Below are 10,299 nucleotides of genomic sequence, written 5' to 3' on the forward strand. Positions count from 1 at the left end.
GTAAATAAAACATCTTGCTTTCAACACTGGGATGCTCAGCAAAGTAATTGGATGCCCAACACAAAGGGTAATCTGGTAATTACATCCTGGTATGCAAACAAAGACAATGCTGATGATACTGCACATGTTGAAAAATTGATGGCTAAATAAGACTTGAAAAGCCTCGTGTTGGTGTGTGTTTGTGTCCTCTGGCTACTCCTAACCTCTGCAAGCCCAACACCAGTGTCTCCTCATCAGACTTCAGGACCTGAGGCTATGAATGACCCTCAGAGAATCACCCACAGAGTGGAAGATCTTCCAGCAGCTGTCACTTGAGAGACATCTGTTCCTCCATCACCAGCTGGAGTGAGATGCAGCCACCAGTTCCCAGAGCTGGAAAGATGCACTGTGGCCTAAAGCTGTTGGAAAACAGATCTTGTCTGCCAAGAACAGTTTCTCTTAAACAGAGCAAGGTGTCAGCTAATGACACCTCGTCCATCCACACTAGCAACTGCAGCCTCTGCTCATGACCAGCACTGTCAAAGTTACTCAGAATGGGCCACAAGTACAGCAGGGACTCAGAGCATCTATATGCTGTCCCTAGGAAGCCTTTCTTTCCTCTCTCCTATCTGCTCTTGGGTGACCCCTAAAACTGGTAGTTAGGGTGAAGAGAGCTTGGGTCTACACTTCCCAGGGGCATTCTGGTGAGAATCTGTACCAGGAACATCCCCTGCTGCCTTCTAGAGGTGCACATGGAGCACTCAGAGCCATGCCAGCACTGTGCAATGGACATACCTCATTGCAGTCATCATTCTACCTCCATCCTGCTTGCATCTGAGCTCAGCCTTGGCATGATGACTGCCACGACCAAAGTACACCTGGTATCACACCTCAGCAGACACATGGCCAGGGGCACAGCGACCTGGTTGTCATGTCCATCCATGCTGCGGTGCCCTGCCAACAGATCAGGGACCTGCAGGACCTGTAGGTGGGCTCCATGATGTCCAGAAGGGTAGGGACAGCCAGGCTGGGGCTCTCGTTCCAGTTCTGTCCTCACCACTGCCACATAATAGTTTCCAGTCTGGCCTTCAGGGTCAGAAGCTGCTGCAGCACCAGATAGAGCTGCTTAGCAGAGAGAAAGATTCACTCCAAAGCCACACATCAGAGCTGGGAATTAGATTTTCTATATACTGATGGAGGTAAATAAATGCCATTAGATGAAGATTAACATCACCATGCAGCAGTGTCCAGGATAGGCAGCAGGTAGCGTTCTCCAGAGATGCCTCTCTTGTTCTGCTGGCTGTGGGAGGACCCTCAGAAGAATAAGTAGGACACCACACCGGTGCATGCTAGATAACAAAGGGGCTTCCCCCCACCCTGCTGCCACCCTTTGGCAAAGCTCAGCTGATTTCCAAACCTGCTGCTGCAGGGGGTTGGTGCAGAGGTTTAATTATTTGCTTTTCCTTGGGTGTGCGGCATGAGGACAGAGAGAGAAGGTCAGGTCCTGTCCTGTCTCCCTTCCTTCCCCACCTCCTGGAGCTCAGCATGGGACGATGGGCTTTTTTGGGCTACATCTGCCTGTTCTACTGCTCCTTCCTGAGCACAGCCAAAGGTAAGGGGTGTCACGCGGTGGGTCCATGCCAATGGACCCTGCAAATGACCCTGGATAGAGAGGGATGGCAAAATTTGGGGATGGTGGAAGTTCTCCCTGCTGGGAGAGCAAAAGCCAAAGCTCAATAAGTAGATCAGGTTTGCAGGACAGTTTATAGTGGTTTTAGAAAAGAAAGCAGATGGAACATGTCATTGCAAAGGTGCTGTTAGCCCCAAATTGTACGCGTATGGGAACAAGAGTGGTGACCCCAAGTAAATATGAGCAAATCAGTATAATGCAAAGAGGGGATTTGGCCCAGTGCTGCACCACAGCTTCATTTAACCGTATCACAAGGTCAGCAAGTTAATTAAGAATTAGTGGGTCGGCACAGCTACTTATCTGCATGGGGGGAGAAAGGGAAAACATAAGATACGAGGAGTACAGCCTCTTCTCTCCTCCCAGATACAAAAAGTTAACATTCAAATGTTGCACACAGATTAATGCCTTTTGCTTTGATGAATGTGCACAGCTGAAAAGCCCCCACAAAACATCTCTTCTTGGATGCCACAGGCATCCTCAGAGAAGTTCTCTTCAGGAATTAAGTCTGTTTCTATGGGATTTGTCAAAAGTCCTGAAGTCCTTAAATAGTGTCCCCTGCTCTGGCTGTGGTTTATGCAGCAAAATTGGAAACAGAGCCAGGAACCAGCTGCCACCCTGAGAACACCCACATTTCCCTTACCCACCTGTACTCCTGAACTGAAAGCAGAGAAGGACAGCACAGGTGTAGCAAAGCATACCAGGAGTAGCTGTCTGTGTTGGAAATTTGGGATGTGAGAAGAACCCAAGTGCAGCTCACAAGCATCCCTGGAGTCCAGTGTGTGGGGAGCAGGGGGACCAGTACCCATAGCTGCATCCACCTGACACTTGCCCTTGTCCCCAGGCAGCCCATGGGCGCTTTCCTTCCAGCCGGGCATGCTGTATCAGTACCACTATGCCCTGGCCGTGCAGCTGGACTCCATGGTTGGCCCAGCCTTACCTGGGGGCTGGCTGCGGGCACAGGCTGTGGTCAGGATGCATCAACTCCACAGGGACTCCAGCGGGGATGAGCTGCTCCAGGTGCAGGTATGGCAAACAGTGATGTTGCATTCCCTTTCCCCTATAAAAATGCACAGCAGCTTCACAGCAGATATCCTTGCCTTTTGCTGTCATAGATCCAAGACCTGAAAGCCCTGCAGGAGCATGAGGGTGCTGAAGGTTCTCCCATGGACATTGCACTGAACAAGGAGGTGCAGGCAGAGCTCCAAAAGCCAGTTTTCATCTCCTGGAGCAGTGGGAAGGTCAGCTGGAGGGCTTCTGCAAGACTTTCTTGGCTATGGAGCCCATTGGAGCTCCTGGCTCTGTATTCTCATGAGGTCACAAGGACCCACCAAGGTGGTGGGTACAGCAGCACAGAGCTGTTGTGGTCCAGCAACACCCCATCCTCCAAAATGGTCCCAGTGGTGGAGCGTGAAAAAAGCTTGTATGCACATCTCCACAAAAGCAACTGAATGGTGAAATAATGAATTCATCAGGGCACTGCTTGGGTTGCAGGGGAGATGCCTTTCCACAGGAGAGCCATTCCCACAGCCTGATGCCAGGTCTCTCCCTCCCAGATCAAAGCCCTGTATGGGGATGAAAAAGAAAGCACCCTGATTGCCAACCTGAAGCGAGGTGTTGTCAGCCTGCTCCAGCTCCAGCTTCACTCTGGCACCATCATGGAGGTAGGGGTGGTAAACAACAAGAAGAATGAGCACATTTACTGAATCATCTTCCCCTGCATGAAGGAAAATTGTCCACCAGCATTTCTGCCAGGTGGGGTTTATCTGTGTTTCAGGAAGATGCCTCTGGAAGCTGCCAGGTCACGTACACAGTGTCCAACCACTCCATTGAAAAGATAAAAGATCTCCTCAGCTGCACAAAGCCGAAAATAGGACATGCCTCTGTGAACAAAGCAAGTATATTGCTCTGGTGGTGGTGGTGGCTCAGCTTATGGCTGTATCAGGGAGGTCCCCCCCCCAGAATCTCCCAGCAGAATGGTTTTGACAAGGCTCCAGCATAAACATAGACTCCAGCATAAAGATAGGAAACTGCAGGTCTCCATGCAGCTATTTCTGCGCTGGTTAAACCAATGGGAGCTTGCCCAGCACTTTCAGCTCAGTAGGGTGGGAGAAGCCTGGTAGCTAATTCTGCCAGGGAGACTGTGAAAGAAAAGGTTTTTTCCTTATTGTTTTCCCTTTTTACAGATGTTTGGTATCCAGTGGCAGCCCTCCAGCAGAAGTCTGTATGTGGTGAAGGACAGCCTGCTGCAGTCAGTGCTGGCTGAGGAGAGCCATGCACTGTCCCTAGTCTTGAGGTCCACCACTGGTGTCAAAATCAGCTCAAGGTGAGTGATGTAACCATACAAACTCCTGACTTGGGCATGTGATGAATAGACATCTATGGAGATAAAACTACACAGAGGCCACATCAGACACCTCTTGATAGTTTTCAGCCTGCATCTCCTTCTCCAAACCTCTGTCATCCCAACCATCCTCCAAACAAGGGTGTGAAGGATGAAGTACCTCTCAATGTTTTCCTCTCCCTCTACAGGCAGGAGCTCAAGCTCGTGTCCTCCACACCTAGTCCTGCAGTGGCAGATGAACAGAATCTTGAGAATATGCCGGCTGGCACAGAGGGACAACGCCACCCCCTGGCCATAGCCAGCCTGCCCTTCAGGAGGAGCTGCACCCACTGCCCTTCGGTCAGTGACTCTATACATCTCTATAACCCTCCGTGTGTTCACACCCTGCCTGTTGGATTTGGGGTCAAACCACAGATATTGTGCACAGCTAGCACATCCAGTCAGTTTAAACACATCCCAGGTCTGAGCTCAGGAAATATTTCCACCACTAGTCACACTGACAAGGACCCATTCATCCCATGGGGCCACTTCCACTCCTAAATATTTCCTGAAGTATGAACATGATCCCATAATACAGGATGTAAAAGAAAGTGGCTGAACTCCACCAAACATTGTCCTTCCAGCTGAGAGCCTACCTGAAGACCTTTGACAGCCAGCGAACCAAAATGGATGTCTCGAAGGCAGCAACTACGTGGCAGTTCCAGAGGTTCATCCAGATGCTGCGCAGTGCCAAGAAGAGAGATGTGCTGCAGCTGCTGAAGAGAGCACCTGAGGAGATGCTGTGAGGCTCCCCATAGCCAGCCCTCCAAAAGGGGCTTTCTGCACCAGTAAATACTGTGCAGGATCATGGCTTATGGGGTCACTGATGGCACCACTGATATCTCACTCCTCTCGCCCCAGCCCCTTCGTGGTGGAGGCAGCAGTGGCCGCGCAGACAGTGCCAGCCTTGGCAGCTCTCTCAGACTTCCTGGATTTCAGCAAGAAGCCCAGGTCCCTGCTGGAGACATTCCTCTATGCAGCAGCCTTCTCTCCCCGGCCTACAAAAGAGCTGCTTAGTTTGGTGCTGGTAGGTAGGGATGTTCTCTCCAGAGAGGCCTGAGCCCATCTTTAGATCTTTCCTATCCCACCAATCTGCTCTCGTAGCTTTCCTGGCAAAGCTTCCCACTACAGGCACAATGTACAGTCTTCAGCTGGTATATTACACTCATTCCTTAAAGGTAAGCTAATGAAAACTTCTCAAAAGGCTTCGGTGACATCAAATCATTGGGTAACAAAGTAAATTTTCAGTCCCTCCACAATTTTGAGCACTGACTTTCCATAGCCTCCCTCAGCCTACACCTCAAAAGCCCAGGATGGGTCCTCCCACTCTTACAGCTCAGAAGGAATGGCAAAAAAAATACATAGTGATGCATAGATTTCTTCTATAGATTAAAATATATCTGTAGAAATAGATCTTCCTATTTATGTTGTTATTCTACATGCTTTTAACGGGATGCTGCCAATGGAAGTAGTGCTCCTCAGAGGATAAGCATTCAGCAGAAAGTGTCTTGTATAAATGCATTACGAACACTGAAAGTTTGGTTAGAACTACTGAAAAACGTTGTCCCATCAATCCATGCATTGTTCCCCTTGAAGGCAGGTAAGAACTAGTTTCTCCTTACTTTTCTGATAAATACATTGAAATAACAACTGAAACATTATCCTCCTTTCTCTTCCGCCCCATTTTCTCCCATTCCATAATGCCCTTTGCTCTGCCCAGGACAAGCTGGATGGGAAGCAGATGGCACCCGAGGTCCGGGACACAGGGATGGTGGCCCTGGGCTCTCTGGTTGGAAAGATGTGCCAGCAGCAGCTGTGTGGGCTGCAGGTGAGTCCTGCTAACCCAGTTTGCATCCCTCAGCCTTTCAGCTCACTGGGGTCCCCAGAACTCCTTCTCACCCTCACCTCACTCTCCTTGGCTTCTGCTCTCTTGCCAAACCCAACCAGGAGGTGGAACGTGGCATGGAAACCATCCTCACTGGGCTGAGAAGTGCCAAGAAGGAGCATGAAACAGTCACCCACCTGCTGGCCCTGGGGAATGCACAGCTCCCCACCACCATCCCCACCCTCCTGGAGCATGCAGAGAAAGGTCCCACCGCTGTGGCAGCTGCAGCCATCAGCGCCCTGCGTCAATTCCCCGCCTGGCACATTACAAGCGAGGTACCCAACATACAAGCTCCTCTTCCCATTGGGGTCCTTGCCACCACATTCACGCCAGTGCCCTGATATCAACCCTCAAACTGCCCTCTCACAACAGGTGAAAAAAGCAATGAGGAGAATCTTCCATGAGAAGTGGAAGAGCTATGAGAAAACTTGCCGCTTGGCTGCTGCAGAAATCCTCTTAGATAACACACCCTTGCCCATGGATATCATCAACATCCTGCTGGCCACTCACCAGCTGGACACAGAAGCAGCAGCATTCCTGTTGCTGAAGGTGCAGAGCAGCCTGCATGCCAACCACCACCCAGCAAGGTAGGTTTTGCTTTTTGTCATTTCTGACACTTCAGTTTTTGGGCTGCAGACCTAGGACTGTGTTTTCAGCAGTCCTTGGAGGCCAGCACTGTGGCATGTCGTGCAGCACATAGTGTGTAACCACATTAATCTCCCTATCTGCACAGAACAAGCCAGCACTCACAGTTTTCAGAGCTAAGCAGAAGCTGCACAAAAATATTCAGATGGTTTATCCTAATTTATAGAGGAGAGGGGAATTCCAGGATAGCCTCAGACTGCTCGTTTCCTTCTTTGCTTGCGTTGTCAGCAAATAGCACTGAAACTTGTATTTCCTGCTCTTCTTTGTACAGTTCACTCACATTTTCCTTCCTTCCCAATCTTTACATGCCATATCCCTCTTGCTTCCAGGAAGATAATGAATGACATCATGAGAGACCCTCGGATAAACAACTACAACCACTTCTCGAAAGCCGGCGTCTCCTCCTCCTTCTCAGGACCTCTGACAGGTGATATCACAGGAACACAGGCCCCATGGTCCCCTGAAGAAGCAAATGAGGGCTGGTGGGGAAGAGCAGGTTGCAGCAGAGGCCTCAGCATTCAGGAAACACCCCCAAAATCTTGGGTTGAGCAGACTCCAGCACCATCTGAAGTCGACCAATTGCCACCACTAGATGTTTGCCTCCCTCTGATGCTCCTGCTTTGAGCTGAAAGTGTGTTAGATCACACCACATATTTTTCCCACATCCTGCTGATTTGAAGGAGGAAATTCAGCTGGAAAGGAAGCCAAGAGTAGGCTGCAGGTGGGAGTTAGTTCTCTCCCTGATAAGTCAAAATATTTAGCTCAGTTCCTCAGTTCCCTTGGTATTTTTAATAAGCTCTTTTACTGAGCTTTTAATAAGCTCTCTTGTACTGAGTTAAAAAAAAAATAAAAATCACCAGACTTCAGAGAGACTGTAGCAATCCATGCTTGCTAAATACCTGCCTAAATCTTCACCCTTCACACTCCCCTTTTTCTATCCCTTCAAGTTATCTCAGCCTAGCCTTGAGGGGGATACGTGGAGGCAAAATATCTGACATCTGTAAGAAAAACATCTCACTGCCACATCCCTTGCTTATCGCCAGAATAGGAGGAGATGGCAAGAAGTTTCCTTCCTGAATAACTTAGCTTCATCAGATAGCTCTGTCTTTCAGCCACCAAGGAATTGCTCTCCACTTTCGGGCTGGACCTGCTGTTTTTGGAGGGTGGCATCCTAAGAAAGAGCGTCTCTGACTTCTCGCTGTTCAGCCATGACTGGCGTCTTCGTGCGGCTCAGGTGAGAGACAGACCATCCTACCCAGAGGGCCCCACCACTGCAGATATCACTGATGCATAGCCATGCTCTGAAGGAGAGCCTACCCAAAAGTGCTGGACAAGGGTAGCAGCTCAAATAGCATCACAGTGCCTGAAACGGACCCCTCAGTCATGCTCTGCGTATCTCACGTCTCCATTTCTATGGTTCAGGTCACTATAGAAGCACAAGGGATAGAGTCCATGCTGGGAGAAAACACCCTGGAAGGCGAAGAGGGGCCAGAGCTCATGGCTGGGATGTCTGCCATCTTCTTTGATGTCCAGTTGCGGCCAGTCATCTTCTTCCAGGGATATACAGACTTAATGGCCAAGGTTCTGCTGAGCAGTGGGGAACCCACAAGTGTGGTCAAAGGGAACCTCCTTCTGATGGACCATCACCAGGTACTGGTGGGATGAACCATCTTTCTTTCCCCACACTGGCTTCGAGGCAGGTCTGTGGTAATGCCTAGCGAACCTCACACCTAAAACCTGCTGGTTGATACTTGTTCGCTGTGGCTATACACATCAGATTGGGATGGCTCTGCCACAGGTCTCTGGGCGGTTGTAAAACCCTCTCCATCTCTCCCAGGTCATCCCTCTGCAGTCTGGTCTGCAAGCAGTGGTCAAAGTCCAGGGTGGACTTGGGCTTGACATCTCAGCTAACATGGATGTGAACATCTGGGAGCAGGAACTGAAGACCAGCGTCAATACCAGGTGAGCAAGTCCAGGGATCCTACCACCCAAGACAAGGGTTTGTGGAGTTGTCCAGTGCTCAGAGCTCAGTACCAGACCTGCACGCTCCCTTCTTGCAGGGGAAGCATCACCATTGATTTCCAGGCAGAACTGGATGCTCCTTTCCTCCAAACCACCCTGAGGAGCCAGTCAGAAGCAGAGACCTCAATCTACTTTGACACCTTCCTGAGGTTTTCCAGCAGCCCTGTTCTCATGTGCCTGCAGCTGAGGGAGGAGCAGGTGCCCTATAGGTAAGCTCTGGATTCAGGCTGCAATTGAGGCTTGTCAAGCATCAGTCAGTGCTTACTCTCACAGGGGCTGACAGAGCTCTTCACTAAGTGCAGGCCATACCTGTCCTCAGCACTGAACACAGGAGGTTCTAAATCTGCTTTATGTGGGAACCATTTATCCTGCCATTTATACCTTGACTCCAGACATTGCAGCAGTTCTTTCTCATGCTTCTCATGGATGCTCCTGAAACATAACAGCCTCTGACAGCCTCTATTGGAGGTACCAAAGGTTCAAGAATCACTGACATTGTACACACACAAAAAAAAAGAGGTTGAAAGAAATCCACTTGCAAAGCAAATGCCAAAGGCTGGGAGAATAACAAAGATTTAAAGTATGTCTGCATAACACAGGTTTAACATAAGTAGGAATTAAAGCATGGAATGAAAATGCTTTATGAAGCAATAATACAGCCACTACATTCAAGAAAACATTGTCCAGAAAGAAGCTGGACAGTGGATGAGGTACTCCACAACTATCAGCCTCCTGACCTCCTGCTTCTCCCTTGTTCCAACAGAGAGATCTTCACCATCTCCACATCTGCTGGGAACCAGAGCAGCACTATTCGAAAAGGCCGTCAGGGCACCTGGCCTGCCCGGGAGTTTGCCTTGCACCAGGCCAACTCAGAGATGTGCCACCTGCTGCTGACAACAGAGGAGGGAGCGTAGGAGACAGGAACATTCAGGACAGGGCTACTGCATCCCTGTCTGCCATGCACCCTGGTTCTTCATGAGCTGGCAAAATCTCTGCCCATCTCTGCCACAACCAGATTACTGTAAGAAAAATGATGAAATGAGAGCATCAGAAGAGGTGGAGGAACTACTGCAGAGCATCAAGAGGCACCTCTTACTTGGGGCCAGGATCTTTTCACCCTTCAGTTTTCTCAGCCTGAACTCTTCTCCTCCATGTACATTGCCTGAAGCCAGAGCAATCCATATAACAAGCCTTGTGATATACAGCCGCCTTTGGCGAATAAGTTTCTGATAGCTCAAAAAAGCATGCTACAGTCTGATACAATACCATGTTTTCCCTCAATTTATTAAACAGTTGGAAGGGAGCAAAACATCTGCAGCTGGCAAGGAGAAAGTTGCCCACAAGGGAGTGAATAACGTCACCCCACATTAATGCAGTTTTGTGGCCACTAAGGAGTCCAGGAGCATGGAAAATAAATGTATTTCTGGAGAAGGTGCGAGTTGGTTTTGTTTCCTTTGTTTGTTTAATTTCTTTTAATGCAGCCACGCAGATATTCATCCCAGAATAATCCTCAGGGAGAGATAGCGCAGCAAGACAAAACTCTGCATAACCTGTTGCCAATTATTGTATGTTCTTTCTAGTGTAATTGAATATATTTGCATTTATTTGCATATGAAGGCAACCCAGCTTCCTCTCAGATCAGATCTGTCCTGTTGTACCTGCCGGGAAGCTACACTCTGTTGCCAGGGATATGGCCTG

The 10,299-nt window shown here is 49.4% G+C and overlaps 1 protein-coding gene across 1 annotated transcript; it reads left to right on the forward strand.

Annotated features, from left to right (window-relative positions):
• Positions 1-1,459: 1,459 nt before the first annotated feature.
• Positions 1,460-10,032, forward strand: LOC107315756 (microsomal triglyceride transfer protein large subunit-like). Its single transcript, XM_032445467.2, has 18 exons — positions 1,460-1,591; positions 2,511-2,692; positions 2,782-2,907; positions 3,223-3,330; positions 3,444-3,560; positions 3,853-3,992; positions 4,199-4,349; positions 4,634-4,791; positions 4,911-5,076; positions 5,770-5,877; positions 5,997-6,209; positions 6,307-6,521; positions 6,909-7,006; positions 7,692-7,813; positions 8,002-8,229; positions 8,417-8,541; positions 8,640-8,810; positions 9,365-10,032. The coding sequence occupies exons 1-18, from the start codon at positions 1,525-1,527 to the stop codon at positions 9,513-9,515; spliced, it is 2,646 nt and encodes an 881-aa protein (XP_032301358.2). The 5' UTR covers positions 1,460-1,524; the 3' UTR covers positions 9,516-10,032.
• Positions 10,033-10,299: the final 267 nt, after the last annotated feature.

The sequence above is a fragment of the Coturnix japonica genome, chromosome 8 (assembly GCF_054131305.1).
Source record: "Coturnix japonica strain WE chromosome 8, WE-NBRP24, whole genome shotgun sequence".
NCBI classification, from domain to species: domain Eukaryota; kingdom Metazoa; phylum Chordata; class Aves; order Galliformes; family Phasianidae; genus Coturnix; species Coturnix japonica.

Bases quoted from the DNA above. Each gene is read 5' to 3' on its own strand.
- LOC107315756 (XM_032445467.2), top strand. From the start codon at position 1,525: ATGGGACGATGGGCTTTTTTGGGCTACATCTGCCTGTTCTACTGCTCC. The intron at 4,792-4,910 runs GTGAGGCTCCCC...CTCTCGCCCCAG, and splicing joins AGAGCACCTGAGGAGATGCT to CCCCTTCGTGGTGGAGGCAG. The intron at 5,077-5,769 runs GTAGGTAGGGAT...TGCTCTGCCCAG, and splicing joins AGCTGCTTAGTTTGGTGCTG to GACAAGCTGGATGGGAAGCA.